General features: G+C 44.1%; 1 protein-coding gene across 1 annotated transcript in view; it reads left to right on the top strand.

Annotated features, from left to right (window-relative positions):
* Positions 1–16,067, top strand: part of CDHR3 (cadherin related family member 3) — a 74,883-nt gene extending 58,816 nt beyond the window's left edge. The window contains exons 16-21 of the mRNA XM_077807864.1: positions 818–831; positions 3,233–3,273; positions 5,179–5,227; positions 10,929–11,029; positions 12,233–12,281; positions 15,679–16,067. Coding sequence (XP_077663990.1) covers positions 818–831; positions 3,233–3,273; positions 5,179–5,227; positions 10,929–11,029; positions 12,233–12,281; positions 15,679–16,067 — 643 coding nt within the window. The remainder of the gene's footprint in view (positions 1–817; positions 832–3,232; positions 3,274–5,178; positions 5,228–10,928; positions 11,030–12,232; positions 12,282–15,678) is intronic.
* Positions 16,068–21,468: the final 5,401 nt, after the last annotated feature.

Genomic DNA, 21,468 nt, shown 5'->3' with positions numbered 1-21,468 from the left:
CTGTTTCCAGGGAGCCTCCCCCACTAGGTAAGCACCTCCCCACATCCCAATCTCCTGCCCCAGCCCTGAGGCCCCCTCCCACACTACTGCTGCTGCTGGCCCAGGGGTTGCCTCAGTAGCTCCTCAGACAGCTGCATCGGCTGCTGCAAAAGTCACGAAGGTCATGGAAAGTCACGCAATACATGACTTCCATGACTGACCCGCAGCCTTAGAGATAACATATGAACAGCAAGATATTGTTACTATTCTAGAGGTGTATGCAAGGAGTTTAGCAATGTGTGGTAGAAATGACAAATGGATACAGTGGCATATAATATGGCTATTGTTATTATTTATTAATTGGTGACAATGGTTCGTCAAGACTCATGATCTCCTGTTAAAAAGCAATCTTGATATTTTCAAGTCACATTTTAAACCTTTCAAATATTTTAAAAGATATTAGCTCAGCCCTAGTATTGGATGGGGAGTGTAGTTTTTTTAAAGTATAATTTTGGGGGGGTTGTATAACTCCACCATGCTCTTACTGATAAGATTAAAAAATATATATACAGCCATTCTTTTGGGAGTCGCAAAAACAATATTCAGGGCTGTTTTACTGCTTCTGGTAGCTCAATAGCAGTAGTTAATAATGCTGAGGCGCAGCAGAACAAACATGCCCAAACTAAACAAACCGAAAAAGGTCAAACACAAGAAAATATCCTGTTTGCCAAATCAAAAAAGAACAGGATTTCTTAGGGCTAGAACTGGAACATGATATTTTTGTAGGCATAGGTATTGCATATTTTACTATATTGATGACTTTATATTTTTATTATAGGAAAACCACACCAGGTATGTATCTTTTTTTAATGCTTTCATTACTTCTTAAGAACAAGCACACCACTTACTAAGCTGCATCTCCACTAGCAGCTAGGGGTGTAATTCCCAGCTCCTGTACACATACGCTAGCTCTCACCTGAGTTAGCGTGCTGGAAGTAGCACTGTAGCTGTAGTAACATGGAGAGTGGCAGCAGTGGCATGGGCTTGCTGTGCTGGGAGCGTATTCCCGGGGATCAGCTGGGTTTGTACTTTGTACCTCTGGTAGCTTGCGTTGCTACTGCTGTTGCCCATGCTACCATGGCTATGCAACTATTTTTAGCATGCTAGTTCAGATAAGAGCTAGCACTAGTAGGTGTATGCAAGCTGGGAATCACACCCCGAGCTTGTAGGGGAGACGTAGCCTTAGTCAGAGAAATTTGTGATTCCATTTTCAGATAAATAATCCATGTACTGACCTATGTATTGAGCTCAATACAGGGATAACTGGGTAAAATTATATGGCCTGTGCCAATACAAGTCACAATAGATGGTCTAATGGTCCCTTCTGGTCTTAAAAATCTATGAAAATGTCTAGTGCTCTGGCATGGTGGGGCAGGAATTTATTAATTATTTTCCAACTAGCCTTACCAGCACTCTACATTAGTTCAATCTCCTAAATACAGTTTGAGCTGACTCAGCAACAACCAGCTTTTGGACACCGCACACACAACCAGGCCATCCCAATTTGGAAGCCATGATTCTCACCTATAACAAGTTTCAGAGTAGCAGCCGTGTTAGTCTGCATCTGCAAAAAGAAAAGGAGGACTTGTGGCACCTTAGAGACTAACCAATTTATTTGAGCATAAGCTTTCGTGAGCTACAGCTCACTTCATCGGGGAACATCCGATCAAGTGAGCTGTAGCTCACGAAAGCTTATGCTCAAATAAATTGGTTAGTCTCTAAGGTGCCACAAGTCCTCCTTTTCTTTTTACCTATAACAAGTGATTTTGGGTGCCTGGTTTGAGACACTTAGAGGTGCCTGGTTTTTCAGAGGCTGGATGCCTGGTACTTTCTGAAAAATTGGGTCCCTTCAAGTTGCCTCAAGTTGAGCCCCAAAAGTTGAGTTGGTAGGGGGGAAAAGGAAGATGGTTTGAAGTAATTTTTCAGGCTCAGACCCATCTGTAGTAATTATACATTTTAGGCCATCACATGCCAACCACCAGAGCCTGTTGGTGGCTGGAGGTGTTGTTTGAAGGGAGATTAAAAAAAAGCCTCAAAGGAGGGAACAAAAATGGAAATGCAGAAATATAGAGGCAGCACGCACCCTTGAAACTGGGCAGCATCCATGGATCTGTGCTGTAGAGAAGCCCAGTCTCCCTACTGTTGGCGCTGACTGTGTGTGTGCTCCAGGGCTGGAGCACCCACAGAAAAAAAAAAAGTGGGTGCTGAATCCCCTATCAGTGCCTCCCCCTTCTCCCAGCACCTCTTGCCTGCTACAGCCCCGCCAATAAGCACCTCCCCCTACCTCCTGCCCACCATGGATCAGCTGTTCTGCAGCATGCAGGAGGCACTGGGGTGGGGGGAGAGAAGGCGCTGATTGGCGGGGCATGCTCGGCAGAGGGGTCGGAATGGGTCAAGAAGAGGCAGGGTGGGGTTGTGGCTGTGGGGGAAGGGGTGGAGCCAGGGGAGCACCCCCCCGGCATATTAGAAAGTTGGCGCCTATACTCTCTACTAACTCAGAATGAGTGAAAATGGGGGTTGGGTGCAGGAAAGAGATTGCAAATATCCAATCCATTTTACAAATCAGAATGTTGCTTGATTGGGTTTGCAACACTTTCTTGTTTTGGCTTCCATGAACTTGCAAGTGCATAAGCTTTACAAGTGCAAATACTCATGAAAGCTACATTTTAGTTCAAATATTCCCCACAGGTAAAATTTACTCTCCTGTAGAGGGCCAGTGCAAGGACTTTGCAGCAGCTGTATCCTCAGAATATGGCTTGATTGGGAGGTCAGTTGTGCATAGCCCTAGTGCTGTCTGTCTGCACAGAGGGGAATTTCATCCCCAAAGCAAATTATTCACTCTTCAAAGGTGTGAATAATTTTGAATAAAGAATACATGTCAATTTCTAAATCTGTTCAAACAATCAATGGAAAGTAAAATTCATTGAGGAAAATTATTTGTGGCAAATTATTCACCTCTACTTCTAGGGCAAGATTGTCAAGTGTGATTAGCAATTTTGGGTGCCCAACCTGAAATACCTCAAAGGGCTCTGATTTTCAGAAAGTTCTGATCATCTGTCCTGTGAAAGTCAGGCTCTTCTTTTAAAAGGTGTCTCAAACTCACTCATCACTTTTGAAAATCTTGGCTTTAATGTCTGTTTATCACAGTCAAAAAAATTCTGATTTCTTACAATGTACATTTCATTTCCTGTAGAAAAGAAGAAAGTTAAGAAAGAAGAGGTTTGGGTAAGTACTGTAAGTCACAAACTAAAGTAAGTGTTTGGCCCACACCAGTCCTAAAGTATGGTATCAGAACCTGTGGAATTTTTGTATGATGCCAATGAGGGAGATTGCAAGGTAGAATTCTTGGCATAGTTTGTTTCTGCCACTATACATGTTTTCTACAAACCCACTATTTCAAAAATATTGAATAGTGCTATTTTTTAATTGTAGACATATCCTAGTGGTTTTTTCATATATACAGACTGAGAATTGGAAGCCATCACTAGAAATACTAATGGGAATTTTAGCAAGTGGATCAATGATGCCATATTAGATTCTGGTCCCACAGATCTTATCAGCCAATGAGAGTCTGGTCTAAACAAGGACTGTAGGATTATTATTAATATAACAGTAACACTCAGATTCCAGCTCAGACTGGCGCTCTGTTGTGCTAGATGCTGTACATATATAAGTGACAATCCCTTCCCTAAAGAGTTTACAACCTAAAGAGAGAAGACAGGTAAAGAGTAGGAAGGGAAACAGAGAGATGTGATTTGCCCAGGATCACACAGTAGGTCAATAGTAGAGATGGGAATGGGTGCAGGTCCCGACTCCCAGTCTGGAGCCCAATCTGCTAAGCATGAAGCTCCTTATCCACCAACAGTGTTTTATAGAGGAGGGGTGAAATCCAGGCTTGATTAAAGTCAATGGCAAAACTCCCATTGAGTTCAGTGGGGCCAGGATTTCACCCAGATCCCTGCCTGAACGGAGTTACAATCCAGACAGACACACAAAATACAGTGAGTAACGGGATTCAGTGGGAAGCAGAGTGACTGAATGGTGACACTTAGCAGGGTTTGTTAGGTCCATAATTTGTTTGTGGGCCTTTAGGGTAAGGATTTTCAACCGTCTAGCTTGTTACCTTCCTACCTGAGGAAAGGATTACGGTGAAGGGCATTTTGATTTATGGAGGGATTGGATGAGGAGATGGAAATGGGGTGAACCAGGTCAGGGTTTTTATTTAGTGACTTTGGAAAAACAAACCAATATGACCTGTTAAATCTGGCCCAATATGTGATATTAAACACTGAGAAAGCAGGCACTGAAAAGAAGGAATCTTGAGCTATTCAGGCTACACAATGCTGTCATTTGGGCTGGTCGAAAATTTTCCATCGAAGTTGCTTTAGAAGGGAATTGGTTTTTCAACTAAAGCAAACATGGTTCATGAAAAATTTTGTTTCCGTGATATATTTTGACTTTTCATTATAACAAACAAAAACACCCAAATATCAAAATGTTTTTGGCCAAAACCTGAAAATGTTCTATTCAGAAATCCCACTGTGGTGCCTCTTGGGAGTTGTAGTTCAGGTGCATCATCCCCCCCAGTCACCTCAATGGACTGGGCTCCCCATCCAGACTACATTTTCCATCCTCCTATATCAGACACAAGAGAGGTGGAGTCACGGGGGTCAGAAAGGAGATTATTATCCGAAGGCCAAGCAGAAGGAGAACAACAAAAGGCCTATTTCTCCATTCAAACCAATTTTACACGGTGTAACTTCATTGACTTCAACAGCGTTACTCCTGACCAGAAGCAGTGTAACTGAGGGGAGACTCAAGTTCTAAATTTTTTAGTTCTGATATGATGCAGCAAAATGACGTGATTAATTCCAGGTAATAGAGACTTGCGTACTTCTAACATGACATTTGGAGTCATTTAGAAGGTCAGACCCTACTAAGTCTCCTTTAAACATTTGGTAGCAACACCCTAAGTCACAATGACTTTTGTTGTCAGTTCTGATTAAACTCACCCTAATGTAACATGCGGGTCATATAAATCTGCTTCAATCCATGTAGGTAAAAATGTCCAAGTCACTGCTACTCCTCCTTCTTTAATTATTTCACAGGTTTGATTTCACATTGTGTGTCTCTTCATAGGAAATGACCAGGATAAACACCGTCTTTGATGGAGAAGCCACAGATCCAGGTAAGGAAAAATTAAAAGTGAATTTAAATGTTTGGCTAGAAATAAACTGGATTGGTTACCTTGTAGCAGCCCCACAACCTATTGTGTACAAATATATGACATGTCCTTTCCTTAGGCTTTCCAGACTACCTTAGCTCTAAAGCAACAAGGTGGGTGAGGTAATAGCTTTTATTGGACCAACTTCTGTTGGTGAGAGATACAAGCTTTCATAGAATCATAGAATAACAGAGTTGGAAGGGACCTCTAGAGGCCATCTAGTCCAACCCGCTGCTCAGAGCAGGACCAATCCCAACTAAATCATCCCAGCCAGGGCTTTGTCAAGCCTGACCTTAAAAACTTCTAAGGAAGGGGATTCCACCACCTCCCTAGGTAACGCATTCCAGTGTTTCACCACCCTCCTAGTGAAAAAGTTTTTCCAACCTAAACCTCCCCCACTGCAACTTGAGACCATTACTCCTTGTCCTGTCATCTGCTATCACTGAGAATAGTCTAGATCCATCCTCTTTGGATCCACCTTTCAGGTAGTTAAAAGCAGCTATCAAATCCCCCCTCATTCTTCTCTTCCGTAGACTAAACAATCCCAGTTCCCTCAGCCTCTCCTCATAATTCATGTGTTCCAGTCCCCTAATCATTTTTGTAGCCCTTCGCTGGACTCTCTCCAATTTCTCCACATCCTTCTTGTAGTGTGGGGCCCAAAACTGGACACACTACTCCAGATAAGGCCTCACTAATGTTGAATAGAGGGGAACGATCACATCCCTCGATCTGCTGGCAATGCCCCTACTTATACACCCCAAAATGCCATTGGCCTTCTTGGCAACAAGGGCACACTGTTGGCTCATATCCAGCTTCTCATCCACCGTCACCCCTAGGTCCCTCTCTGCAGAACTGCTGCCTAGCCATTCGATCCCTAGTCTGTAGCGGTGCATTGGATTCTTCCGTCCTAAGTGCAGGACTCTGCACTTGTCCTTGTTGAACTTCATCAGATTTCTTTTGGCCCAATCCTCCAATTTGTCTAGGTCCCTCTCTATCCTATCCCTACCCTCCAGCATATCTACCACTCCTCCCAGTTTAGTGTCATCCGCAAACTTGCTGAGGGTGCAATCCACACCATCCTCCGGATCATTAATGAAGATATTGAACAAAACCGGCCCCAGGACTGACCCTTGGGGCACTCCGCTAGATACCGGCTGCCAACTAGACGTGGAGCCATTGATCACTACCCGTTGAGCCCTACAATCTTGTCAACTTTCTACCCACCTTGTAGTGCATCCATCCAGCCCATACTTCTTTAACTTGCTGACAAGAATACTGTGGGAGACAGTGTCAAAAGCTTTGCTAAAGTCGAGGAATAACATGTCCACTGCTTTCCCTTCATTCACAGAACCAGTTATCTCATCATAGAAGGCAATTAGATTAGTCAAGCATGACTTTCCCTTGGTGAATCCATACTGACTGTTCCTGATCACTTTCCTCTCGTCTAAGTGCTTCAGAATTGATTCCCTGAGGACACGCTCCATGATTTTTCCGGGGACTGAGGTGAGGCTGACCGGCCTGTAGTTCCCAGGATCCTCCTTCTTCCCTTTTTTAAAGATGGGCACTACATTAGCCTTTTTCCAATCTTCCGGGACTTCCCCGGATCGCCATGAGTTTTCAAAGATAATGGCTAATAGCTCTGCAATCACATCCGCCAATTCCTTTAGCACTCTCGGATGCAACGCATCCGGCCCCATGGACTCGTGCACGTCCAGTTTTTCTAAATAGTCCCGAACCATTTCTTCCTTCACAGAGGGCTGGCTACCTGCTCTCCATGCTGTGCTGCCCAGTGCAGTAGTCTGAGAGCTGACTTTGTTCATGAAGACAGAGGCAAAAAAAGCATCGAGTACATTAGCTTTTTCCACATCCTCTGTCACTAGGTTGCCTCCCTCATTCATTAAGGGGCCCACACTTTCCTTGGCTTTCTTCTTATTGCCAACATACCTGAAGAAACCCTTCTTGTTACTCTTAACATCCCTCGCTAGCTGCAACTCCAGGTGTGATTTAGCCTTCCTGATTCCATTCCTACATGCCTGAGCAATATTTAAATACTCATCCCTGGTCATTTGTCCAATCTTCCACTTCGTGTAAGCCTCTTTTTTGTGTTTAAGATCAGCAAGGATTTCACTGTTAAGCCAAGCTGGTCGCCTGCCATATTTACTATTCTTTCTGTACATCGGGATGGTTTGTCCCTGTAACCTCAATAAGGATTCTTTAAAATACAGCCAGCTCTCTTGGACTCCTTTCTCCCTCATGTTATTCTCCCAGGGGATCTTGCCCATCAGTTCCCTGAGAGAGTCAAAGTCTGCTTTTCTGAAGTCCAGGGTCCGTATTCTGCTGCTTTCCTTTCTTCCTTGTGTCAGGATCCTGAACTCGACCATCTCATGGTCACTGCCTCCCAAGTTCCCATCCACTTTTGCTTCCCCTACTAATTCTTCCCGGTTTGTGAGCAGCAGGTCAAGAAGAGCTCCGCCCCTAGTTGGTTCCTCCAGCACTTGCACCAGGAAATTGTCCCCTACACTTTCCAAAAACTTCCTGGATTGTCTGTGCACCGCTGTATTGCTCTCCCAGCAGATACCAGGATGATTGAAGTCGCCCATGAGAACCAGGGCCTGCAATCTAGTAGCTTCTGCGACTTGCCGGAAGAAAGCCTCGTCCACCTCATCCCCCTGGTCCGGTGGTCTATAGCAGACTCCCACCATGACGTCACCCTTGTTGCTCAGGCTTCTAAACTTAATCCAGAGACACTCAGGTTTTTCTGCAGTTTCATACTTGAGCTCTGAGCAGTCATACTGCTGCCTTACATACAGTGCAACTCCCCCTACCTTTTCTGGCCTCCCTGTCCTTCCTGAACAGTTTATACCCATCCATGAAATTACTCCAGTCATGCGAGTTATCCCACCAAGTCTCCGTTATTCCAATCACATCATAATTCCCTGACTTTGCCAGGACCTCCAGTTCTCCCTGCTTGTTTCCCAGGCTTTGTGCATTTGTATATAGGCACTTGAGATAACCCGCTGATCGCTCCTTGTTCTCAGTATGAGGCAGGAGCCCTCCCCTCTCACACGCTCCTGCTCGTGCTTCCTCCTGGTATCCCGCTTCCCCATTTACCTCAGGGCTTTGGTCTCCTTCCCCCGGTAAAGCCCTCCTCACTAGGTTTAAAGCCCTCCTCACTAGGTTAGCCAGCCTGCATGTGAAGATGCTCTTCCCTCTCTTCGTTAAGTGGAGCCCGTCTCTGCCTAGCACTCCTCCTTCTTGGAACACCATCCCATGGTCGAAGAATCCAAAGCCTTCTCTCCGACACCACCTGCGTAGCCATTCATTGACTTCCATGATTCAACGATCCCTACCCCGGCCTTTTCCTTCCACGGGGAGGATGGACGAGAACACCACTTGCGCCTCATACTCCTTTATCCTCCTTCCCAGAGCCACGTAGTCTGCAGTGATCCGCTCAAGGTCATTCTTGGCAGTATCATTGGTGCCCATGTGGAATGGCAGGAAGGGGTAGCGGTCCGAGGGCTTGATGAGTCTCGGCAGACTCTCCGTCACATCGCGAATCTTAGCCCCTGGCAAGCAGCAGACTTCTCTGTTTTCCCGGTCAGGGCAGCAGATAGATGACTCAGTCCCCTTGAGGAGAGTGTCCCCGACCACAACCATCCGCCTCCTTTTCTTGGGAGTGGTGGTCATGGAACCCGCAACCTTAGGACAGTGCATCTCATGCCTTTCAACTGGTGGAGTCTCCTTCTGCTCCCTTCCCTCAGTCGTATCATCTGGGCCACTCCCCGCTATGGTACCTGTGGAGCTTTCAAGCTGCACAGTGCTCTTCCTCTTCCCAAGTAGCTCGAAAGCTTCTCTCTCACACAAACAAAAGTTGGTCCAATAAAAGATATTACTTCACCCACCTTGTCTTTGTAATATCTTGGGACTGACATGGCTCTGTGAACAATGTCTACAAACGTTACATCTAAACGTGACGAATACAAAGCTGTTTGGGCTCAGGCTCTAGCTACAGAGTTCAGAGGGTCTGAAATGCACCACAGTGGGATGACATTTGTGCTAGGCCCTGACTTAAATGTTATGCTGCAGTACAACGTTGCAGGGGCAGCGGAGATAGATGCGCTCACTAGGAGTGCGTTCCTGCAGCCTGGCGGAGGATGGCTGTGTTGGCAGGTGCGTGCCGGTTGAAAATGAAAACTGCCACGCACACTAGGGTTATTCCCAGAGCGAGTGCTCTTTGGGATGAATGAGCACATCCTGGGGACAGTGCCACAACATCCCACCTGCCAGACTTGGATTCATAAGTGCTCAGTTCAGCAGACTCAAGAGGAGCTGGGTCAGGTGTCCTGCAAACTCCACTGGTGCAATAACTAAACCTTGCATGAAAGCCCTGCTGGAGCGTATGTAAACATCCACATTTTCAGGCTGTAACCTCAGCACCTTTTGTGCTGGTAGCTACATATAAGGCTATTAGACATTCCCTATTCTTTTCTATTCTAAAGTGCCTAATCTATAAGTAGCCAAATCATGTGAGGAGAGATCCAATTTTATTTTTAAATTGCCCACATTTCACTAATGTGTTAAGATCCATTAATCTTGATACAGTACTAACTATAGCATAGAACCTCCACTTCTCTCGCCAATCCTTAAAAGTCGTTTTGTCTCACAGTACCTGGTAAAAATAATGTTTAATTAATTATAGGCAATGCCGCTAGTTGCCCTTGTCCACTTAACAAGTAAGGAGTAATTTAGACAATAAGGTAATTACAATGGACACCAGGAATTTTCTCTACATATCTGTGGAAAGTAAATGAGCTGAAGTAGTGGATGCCTGTTTCCAGTGTACAAGGGAAGAGTCACTATTAAAGTCTACAGAGGGCTATAAGTACTTTCTAACAAAGCACTATTGCACAGTGCACTAAAGTACCAAAGATTTGTGACTGCAGGACCTGTAACTATGAGTTCCCCCCAGCATGTAAACAGAGAGAACACATCGTCCCATTATCTTTCACTGAAGTATAGAGCATCTGTCAGGGGGAAAGCATTCTAGGCAAATTAAAAGTCAATGAATAGGCCAGATCTTTGGTGATGCCAGATCTCTGAGCCTGGGGTGAACTTAGACCAACTAACCTGAGTTTAAAGGTGTTGAACGATGTCTACAATAGATGCCATGTGGTGTTTCAAATTGTTTGTTCAAATAGTTAGCTACTTCGATGTAGCAAACCTATCACACACAGAGTCTTTCTTAGTCTAGGTAATAGTGTGTTTTAGGGCTGGTCTACACTAGATCGTTATACCAGGATATCTACATCAGTTAGCGGGGTGGGTCAATAAACTACTACAGCCTCTAGTATTGACACAGCTATATCCTTATAAAGGTGCCTAATAGTGGTATTGCTTACTCATCTTCGTGAACCAGGATAATCACTTCGACACCTCTATAACTGCATCCACAGTACGGGAGTTTTGCCGCTTTACTATACCGGTATAGTTAAAATAGAAAATCTAGGACTTAGATGAAGAAGTTGGGCTTGCCAAACTGACCAGAGTTTCCAGACCTTTTGATGAGATTTACTCCTTTTTAACTGACAAGCTGAGGGAAACTTTCTTCCATTAGTCTGCTAAAAGGAGAAATAGTTTAACTGTTTGTGTTTTTCCCCCTATCCAGTCACTGGCAAAATGTATGAATACAATTCAAAATCTGGGGCCCGAAGATGGAAAGATACGAAGGAGCCAGTTCAACCAGGAATAAAGGATCCAGTTGCACAGGTAATTTCAACTGCCCCAGCAAACAGCAGTGAAGGGAAAGACAGAATGGGGACTCCAAGAAAGCAAGAAGCTGGACCAAATGGCAGGGAGCTAGCAGCAGAGAACAACATGACAACAAAGCCCTCAGAAGGGAAGGCAGAAACTTCAAGCCAGGATAGCCTGAAATTACAGAAGCCAAAAGATGGAGCTGGGGGCAGGGGGTCATCCTCACCAGTCAGGTCACCAGTCCCCACTCCCAAAATATACCCTCAGTTACAGCCAAAACCAGCCTTAAAGAATGCGGTGTGAAGCTTTTGGGAACCATCCCAACTGTGTGCTCCATGGGAAAACCTTCACCCTGGAATTACAACATTAACAGATTCCACAGACAAGAGGGGTTTGGGCTTCTTACTCAACACCTTTCTTAGTGTGAGGGACGTGGTAAATGGACAATACCATATAAATTGCACCCAAAATGTAGGGCCAGGTTGTCCCTGCGCCTTGTGGGTACATGAACTTGGGGGAAGAGGAAAGGGTACAAACGAGCTTCCCCATTCCCCTTTGTGTCACTCAACATAAACGCATAAAACCATAAATGCAATCCTCATGCTCCCCACACCACAAAGACTGTTGGCTAATGCGGCTAGAAGCATGAGCTATCCCAAAAAGGGAGGGCAGGAGGTGAGCCCCTGGCCACAGAAGGGATACATACTACACGTCCATAAGAAGCGTAGCAGCTGGCACATTGTATGTATGTGTGTGTGTGCTCTCTCTCTGTCCAGAAAGTGTCATGCGTCCATTCTGCCTCAACATGGGCCAGTGCCTGAAAGGCAGAATTGCACCCTTTGGTTGCATTAAAAGGATGGGGCGAGGGGGATGTAAATATGAACAGGGGGTTTCACAAGTTTTTATGAATTAGAATGGAAACAACTGTGTGGCTTGATCTGAACTTTGGTCTACCATAAGGAATTCCCAAACCTCTTCTCCTCTGGAGATGCCCCTCTTGTGACTGCATGTTTGGAGTCATTGAGCACATCAGAACTGATTAATTCTCCTCTGAACATTTGGTGGCAACACCCTAAGCCACAATGGCTTTTGTCGCCAGTTCTGATTAAACTCCCCCTAATGCAACATGCAGGTCATATAAAAATGTCCAAGTCACAGCTCCTCCTCCTTCTTTAATTATTTCACAGGTTTGATTTCACATTGTATGTCTCTTCATAGGAAATGACCAAGATAAACACTGTCTTTAATGGAGAAGCCAGAGACCCAGGTAAAGAAAAATTATAAGTGAATTTAAATCTTTGGCTTGAAATAAGGTAACCAATCCAGTTTAACTCTGGCTAGATATTTGCATTACATATTTAAGGCTTGTTTTTTCCAAGGAGAATGGGAGTAACATTTCAAGTCAATGTTGATAAATGCATAGTAATGCTCATTGGAAAATATAAACCCAGCTATACATATAAAATGATGGGGTCTAAATTAGCTGTTACCACTCAAGAAAGAGATCTTGACATCATTGTGAATAGTTCCCTGGAGACATCCGCTCAATGTGCGGCAGTAATCAATAAAGCAAACAAACAATGTTAGGAGCCATTAATAAGGGATACATAAGAAGACAGAAGAATATCATAATGCTTCTATGTAAAGCTATGGCCCACCCACACCTTGAATACTGTATTCAGTTCTGGTCGCCCCATCGCAAAAAGGATATATTGGAATTGGAAAAGTTACAGCGAAGGGCAATAAAAATGATTAGGGGAATGGAACAGCTTCCATATGAGGAGAGATTAATAAGACTGGGACTTTTCAATTTGGAAAAGAGACGAATAAGGGGCAATATGATAGAGATTTATAAAATCATGCAAGGTGAGGAGAACATGAATAAGTGTTATTACTTCTTCACCTAAACACAAGAAAAGGGTCACACAGTGAAATTAACAGGCAGCAAATTTAAAACAAACATAAGGAAGAACTTCTTGACACAACACACAGTCAACCTGTGGAACTCATTGCCATGGGATTTTATGAAGGCCAAAAGTATAACTGGGTTAAAAAATGAATTAGATAAGTTCATATAGGATAGGTCCATCAATGGCTATTAACTAAGATGTTCAGGGATGCAACCCCAGGTGCTAGGTATCCTAAGCCTGCAAGTGCTGGAAGCTGGTACTGGGTGACAGGACGTGGATCACACAATGAAAGTGCCCTGTCCTGGTAACTCCCTCTGAAGCATCTGGCCCTGCACAGTCAGAAGACAGGATACTGGTCTGACCCAATATGGCCGTTCTTATGTTCACAGGTTATGAAAATCAAGCCAATACCCTAGTAACATTTACAAATCAGCTAAGATATCTAAATATCTTGAAAGCATGTACAGTGACTATACAGAGAGAATATGCATTATGGGGAAGCTCGTGTTCCCCCTGCCAAGCAGTGGCACCAGTTGGAAGGGCCGCGGGAGGGGCAAAACCCTCCCTCAAGATTTTTACATTTGTTTAAAGTTCCACAGGCAGCAGAGCCGGGGGTGGGGTGGGGGCACGGCCTGACCACTTTTAAACAGTGGTTCTGTAGTAAATCAGTACAGCTGCTGCTGGAGGGGTCCAGAGAGTCACTCTGGCTGCATGGTGGCAACACCACTGAAAATTGACCTGCCCACCCTTCTAGACAGATGGAGGGGTGGCTGGATCAAAATGGTGTTACTATCTTGCACATGGGGAAGAGCGTTCCTGTAAGCAGAGCATAGGGGAGTGGCTGAGAACTCGACTCCTGGTGGCATCATCTTGTGCACTGTGTGGATAAGAGAGAGGAGGGGCTCTTAGCCTGAGGGAGACTCGGGGAGTCCGGCCAGGGGATCAGATGAGTGGGGACGAGAACAGAGTCTCTGTTAGGAGAGTGGGAGGGGGGAGACCAGAATTCCTCCCCACCCCCCCGCAAAGCGTCTCCCTGTGGAAATATCTGTATTGGTGCCACTGCTGCCAAGCAGGACTATGTAGGGTGACCAGATGTCCTGATTTGACAGGGACAGTCCTGATATTTGGGGCTTTTTCTTATATAGGTGCCAATTACCCCCCACCCCCATCCCGATTTTCCACACTTGATATCTGGTTACCCCATCGTGGACTTAGCAGAGGGAGTGGGGAGGAAGGACTGCTCCATGACTGCGATCGTAGTGCTAGGGCTGCAGAAATCCCTGTGGCCGTTGCACCCCTCCCCCACATTCAGGGGGGTCGGCCTGTGGAGTAGGAGTAGATGTATTGACACAACCTCCAAAGTCGCCACAGGGAAGCACAGCAGGGGTCAATGGGTCTCGCTCCTGCACAGCTGCTGAGAGCTCACCCTCATCTCATGCAGCAGAAATGCACTGGTGCCACCGCATCCAGGGGTTACCGACGGTAGAACACAGAGAAACCGACGGGTCGGGCTGCCTCTCAGAAAACAGTAGGACAGACAAGAAGAGAGAAAGAATTGAGTCAAAAGCTACAGCACTGATCTTCCGCCTAAACGAGTGGCCATTGTGAGATCTATACCTTAATGCATCGAAAGGCTGGAAAAATGTGCACCAATTGGAGAAAGTCCAGAGGAGGCAACAAAAATGTTCAATGGCCTAGAGAACATGACCTGTGAGGAAAGATTGAAAAACCTGGACTTGTTTAGTCTGGAGAAGAGAAGACTGAGGGGGGACATGATAATAGTCTTCAAGTATGTAAAAGGTTGCTATAAAGAGGAGTATAATAAATTGTTCTCCTTATCCACTGAGACACAACAAGAAGCAATGGGCTTAAATTGCAGGAAGGGAGATTTAGGTTGGACATTAGGAAAAAATTCCTAATTGTCAGGGTAGTTAAGCACTGGAACAAATTACCTAGGCAGGTTATGGAATCTCCACCTGTGACATACCTGGTGCAATCCAGACTAATTAGCAGCTGTGTCACTCCTGCCCTGCAATCTTGGGTGCCTTACAATGCCTTGCTGAAGTAGCTCTCACCTGGGCCACTCACAAACAGCTTTCCAGCATGCAAGCCACACCCAGAGGGTTTACATGTAACTGAAGCCTGCTAGACACACATGGGTTACACTCTGACTCGTCTCAGCTTTGGTTATACTGCAGGGTGCCCCCAGTACACTCCCAGTCTTAGGTTTCCTCCCAGAAATGTATGTCCTATATTGCCCATCCCTCTCCTGGACAATAAAAGTTTATTTCTTTAAAAGGAATAATATGCACTCATCTTGTCACCCCAAATGGAGTTTCCCAGACATTTCAATTTAAAACACACTGGATTAGATAAAATAATAAAACAAGTTTATTAACTACAAAAGATTTTAAAAAGAACAGGAGTACTTGTGGCACTTTAGAAACTAACAAATTTATTTGAGCATAAGCTTTCGTAGGCTACAGCCCACTTCATCGGATGCATAGAATGGAACATATAGTAAGAAGATTTTATATATATATATATTATATATATATATATATATACACATACACACACACATATATACATACATACATACATACATAGAGAGAGAGAACATGAAAAAGTGGAGTAAGAGGCTAATTAATTAAGATTTACTCCTTTTTAACTGACAAGCTGAGCGGAACTTCCTTCCATTAGTCTGCTAAAAGGAGAAATAGTTTAACTGTTTGTGTTTTTCCCCCTACCCAGTCACTGGCAAAATGTATGAATACAATTCAAAATCTGGGGCCCGAAGATGGAAAGATACGAAGGAGCCAGTTCAACCAGGAATAAAGGATCCGGTTGCACAGGTAATTTCAAGTGCCCCAGCAAACAGCAGTGAAGGGAAAGACAGAATGGGGACTCCGAGCAAGCAAGAAGCTGGCCCAAATGGCAGAGAGCTGGCAGCAAAGAATAACATGGCAACAAAGCCCTCAGAAGGGAAGGCAGAAACTTCTAGCCAGGATAGCCTGAAATTACAGAAGCTAAAAGATGGAGCTGGGGGTAGGGGGTCATCCTCACCCGGCAGGTCGCCAGTCCCCTCTCCCAAAATATACCCTCTGTTACAGCCAAAACCAGCCTTAAAGAATGCGGTGTGAAGCTTTTGGGAACCATCCCAACTGTGTGCTCCATGGGAAAACCTTCACCCTGGCATTACAACATTAACAGATTCCACAGACAAGAGGGGCTTGTGCTTCTTACTCAACACCTTTCTTAGTGTGAGGGACGTGGTAAATGGACAGTACCATGTAAATTGCACCCAAACGTAGGGCCAGGTTGTCCCTGCACCTGCGTAGGTGCATGAACTTGGGGGAAGAGGAAAGGGTACAATGAGCTTCCCCATTCCCCTATGTGTCACTCCACATAGGCCCAAACCATAAATGCAATCCTCATGCTCCCCACACCACAAAGACTGTTGGCTAATGCAGTTGGAAGCACGAATTACCCTGAAAAGGGTGGGCAGGAGGTGAGGCCACGGCCACAGAAGGGATACATACTACACATCCTTAGGACATGTAGCAGCTGACACACTGTGTGTGTGTGTGTGTGTGTGTGTAACCCACACACATCCTGGGTGTGGTGTTCTCTCCCATCTAGTGACACCAAGACCACTTAGAGAGAGATTAATGATCTAAAAATGCCAGAAAAAGCCCAGAATGAAGCTGATTTTATACACACACACACACACACAAAACGCAAACAAACAATGCTAGGAAACTGAACAAGTTTGCTTCATTGTCCAAACTGAGTGAGCGGCTAAAAGAAAATAATCATCATAAAGAAAGAAATGTAAGTTTAAAAAGTCTAGTATTTTGTTGGTAACAGCGAAGTGCTTTTCACACATGATTTTTATCTGTACCCTGTCCTTTATGACTTAGAAAACGTTTTGAAAATATTTTTGAATGGAAATATCCCTAGCTTCTTTTGTTGTATTAGGTCCTCCTGTTAAAGTTCATAGCTTTTGTAACTTTATTATTGTTCAATTTCATCATGTTCTGTGCTCTTTGTATTTTGCAAAATCAAGCTGAAGATACCCAGAAGAAAAATGATTTTACAACATATGTTACAATATAACTGGTCTAGTGTGATAATGTATGAGGTTTATGCTGTGCACAATACTGAAACAGGGAAAAAGGTGTTACATCATTGCAAGAAATTGCTAGTTTGCAAACAAAAATATTTCTGAATGAATTATTTTTCAGAAATCCTCTGCTCTTTTTTTCTTGAGTACAAGGGGAATGATCTGATCAGGTCAATGGCAGCAGAAAATGTTTGGGATTAAGTTAGGTGAGGATCTTAAATTCTAATTTTATTTGATCTTAACTTTTCCGATGTGTCAGTCTGTACCATGTTAAGGGGACTACCCTTATTTCCAGATACAAATTTGGAAACAGCAGTCTGATTTTCCAGGACTGATGGGGAAAGCACACAAGACTTGACTCCATTCCCATGCAGTGGAAGACATATGACAACTTCATTGATTGGGTTCCTACTAATTGTAAGGCTGTTCCTTGTGGTGTTGCATTAGCACGCTGTTTCTGAGGGCCTGGAAGGGGTTTGGCTCATGAACTAGTTTATTAGGAAACACCAACTGCAATTGGAAAAGAAGAAAGCAGGAAAAAGTTCTTCAGTCATGACAACATTTCACTTAGCAATTAGAAACCTAATTTATCTTTAATAACACAATGCTAGAGATAGGAAAGAGTGATTCACTGCCTTTGCACAGTCTGGGCATGTTACCAGTTACTGTGTCTGTGCTGGTTGTTATAGTGTTGCTTGACCCTTGAGCACCAACATTACTAGTCACCTATTCAGAGCTCCAGCCCACTATTGTTTGTAGTGGTTTCATGTAAATAAAATACATCCCATTTCTGCACGAGCTGCTTTCCAGTGTAATAAGAAGTGCTGCAGTAACTGGTACTGGCATTGTAACTCTTATCTTTTCATCAACATGGTTCAGAGATACCCACAGGTACACCTGTCACTGATAAAGAAACTTCATTTCTGTGTGTGATGAAGATTTTGAATTGCATTATACTTATTATAAGAAGACAGCCTGCATTTTTCAGTTTGCCCTTATTGGCATTCCCGTGGTGCTCCTCACTATAGTTTCTGAAGGTCCCGCACATCACCCTTGAAAGGTAGGGAATCATTATCCCTCTTTTACAGATGGAGAAACTGGGGCACAAATAGCTCCTAGCATCACTCAGAAAGCCTGTGGCAAAGCAGGGGGTAAAAATCAGCTCTCCTGGTGCCTAGTCCTGTGCTTGAACAACATGACTCCTCCATTCTAGAGAGAAATTGTGGAACATTATGCTTGCAACAGCAATACGGATGACACCCAGCTCTGTCTTGCTCACCTCCCCCACTAATAGAACCATCACCCCAAGTAGCTCATTGCCTAGATCAGCAACTGCATGAAAAGCAGCAGACTGAAACTTGGCTCAAGTTAGACAGAATTGTGTTGGTGGGAAGCCATAAACGTTTTGAAGGTTTAGTCACCAAAACAGCAGCTCCCCCTTTTTAGAGATTCCCCAAATAGTCACAGCTTGGGGTTCTGCTTGACCCTCCACTGCTACTGGAAACTACAAGCTATGGCTCCCAGGACTCCTCCTTCCATCTGAGGTTGGCTTGAGGTTTGGCCCCATACTGCTGAGCCGTGACTTGGGCACAGTAGAAGGCATGCCTTTGTGAGTCCCATGCAGCTCACTGTACTTGGGAACAAGTGAACTGACCATAATGCTCCAACTGCTCTAGAACACAGCATCCTTAGCCACCATAGTTGCTGAACATACCTCATCCCAGTACTCTGCTCACTACACTGGCTCCACATGGAACACTCCATATACACTTCAACTTGGTCCTCCTCTTTAAGGGCTTCCATGACCATGAACCAAGCTACATAAAAATGCCTCTTGCTCAGGAACCCCAAGTTCCTGCAGGAGCTAAGTTTCACCGGGACTATGAAAGGGTCAACCTCATGCCAAGGGGACAGAGCTTTTTCCAGCAGCTGGCCCAGTGCTATGGAACTCCCTCCCTGCTGGGAGGAGTTGAGAATGACTATGGGTCTCCCCACTTTCAGGGGAGCAGTGGAAAATCCACCTCTTTAGCCTATCTTTGCCACATCAACAGTTCTAAGGCTAAGATAGTAGGATGAAGAGAAGAGGTGTATACCTTAATAATAATACAATACACTACATAATAAAGCTTCTAGCCACATTTTGGGGAGGAGGAAGACATCTCGTCTACATGTTGGACTAAACCTTGCATTTGTTCTATTTGGGAGGCATTCAGATACTACAGAGCCAACAACTGGAAGCTAAAGCTAGACAAACAAACTTGGATTAAAGTGCAAGTTTTTAACAGTGATGTTAATTAATGATTGGAGCAATTTCCTTCAGGATGTAACGTATTTTTCATCACTCAAAGTTTTTAAATCAAGAGAGTGTTTGTCTCTTTGTAGAAGATATACTCTAGCTCAACCACAATTTGTGGGAATTACTGGGTGAAATTCTATGGCCTGTGCTATGCAGGATGTCAATTTAGATTATTGTAATTGCCTCTTTTGGCCTTACACATTTATTAATATACACAGTGATGGATATGGTATAAGAGGGTGGAGGAAAGATTCTAGCACAATTTATTTCTGACAGATACCACTGATTGCAGCTACAAGATGTTATAGTGAGAAGAAGTGGGATCTAATGGCTAGAATAGTGGGGAATGGGAGTCAGAGCTCCTGACCAGTGATTTGCTGTGATCATGCACAAGGTCTGATCCAACACCCACTGCAGTCAATAGGAGTCTTGCTATTTATTACAATAATTTTGCACTGGGCTTCAAGTCATTGTGCCTCTGTTTCCTGATCTCCAAGATAAGTATGGTGATATCTTACAGGAATATTGTGTGGTTTAATTCATGTTGCTGAAGTGCTTTGAGAACTGTGGATTAAATTTGTTATATAAGTTGCAAATGTTGTTCTAAAAAGAGCACAAATCAGTTCTCCTGAGGAGGATTTACAGTTTGCTTGTGGTCATATTAGCAGATTTTTTGTGTCTTTTCTCTTGAGGAAAAAAAGTTTTATAACCCATAAATACCTAGCTTTCATGGTTAATGCAACTACTATTTATAATACAAACATGATAAATCTCAGCTTGCTGCTGGCCAAATAACTATAGTTATCAAGGAATGCAAAAATGCCTTTACTGTATTTGTCCATGGTCTGTCTGAAATATGTCTGGCCATAGTAGTCTACTCAGAAGTGACCTTTTGGACCTCATAGCTAGCGTTATTTATTTGCTGATCTAATTAAAAAAAAAAATCACATTAACTATCTTGCCCATTTGCCAAGTACTCCCAGCTGGAGTACTGTGTCCAATTCTGGGCACCACAATTTAGGAAGGATGTGGACAAATTGGAGACAGTCCAGAGGGGAGCAACAAAAATGCTAAAAGGTCTAGAAAGCCTCACCTATGAAGAAAGTTGAAAAAATTGGGCATGTTTCATCTAGAGAAAAGAAGATTGAGGGGAAACCTGATAACAGTCTTTCAGTATCTTAAGGGCTGTTATAAAGAGGACAGGAATCGATTGTTCTCCATGTCCACTGAAGATAGGACAAGAAGTAATGGGCTTAATTGCAGCTAGGGAGATTTAGGTTAGATATTGGGAAAAACTTTCTAACTATAAAACTAGTTAAGCTCTGGAATAGGCTTCCAAGGGAAGTTGTGAAATCCCTGTCATTGGAAACTTTTAAAAACAAGTTGGAAAAACACCTGTTAGGCATGGTCTGGGTTTACTGGGTCCTGCAAAAGCACAGGGGAGTGGCCTTGGTGACTTCTTGAGGTCCCTTCAGCCCTACATGTTTATGATTCTATGATTTATTCAGCAATAGTCATTTTGTTTCTATGTCTGCAATTTTAAATGTCCTCTTAAGAACAAATATGTAGCTCTCTTGCCAAAAAGCAGATTCATTAGCGTTTATGATGTGCAATACATTCTTACGAGTGGCAGAATAACAGAGTCAGTGCTGCCTTTGGGGTAGAGCACAGGCCTGGCTATCAGGATTATTGATGTTACTATAGGATTGTTGGGCAAATCATTTTAACCTTGTTGTAGCTAGCTTGCCCTTCCATAAAATGATCAGGGGGCCTACTTCATAGAAGAAAGTCCACATTTGAAAAGCATGATGGCCTGGCTCCACAAAGGGACGTAGGCATGGCAACACTCAGCATCTAGAAAGTCACAGGAACACCATCCTCAAAGCCTGAATTAAGTGCCTAGGCTCCCTATTTAGGAGAGAGAGGTACCTATGAATGTGATCCATAAAAGCCAGCATGCTAAGTGGAGGGCTGCCTAAACTTGCCAATGGGCGATGCCAACCAAAGGATGTGTCATAAGCTCTGTCCTCTCTGAGATTGGAGCCAAAGTCAAGGCTTCAGGGAGGTGCATATCTCTGCTTAGTGATCCACAGCCAGGATGCCCCCTCCTGGACTGAGTAAG

Source organism: Eretmochelys imbricata, chromosome 1 (genome assembly GCF_965152235.1).
Source record: "Eretmochelys imbricata isolate rEreImb1 chromosome 1, rEreImb1.hap1, whole genome shotgun sequence".
In the NCBI taxonomy this organism is placed as follows: Eukaryota; Metazoa; Chordata; order Testudines; family Cheloniidae; genus Eretmochelys; species Eretmochelys imbricata.
Note: the sequence above shows the minus strand (reverse complement) of the source record. Positions and strands in the feature narration are given on the sequence as shown.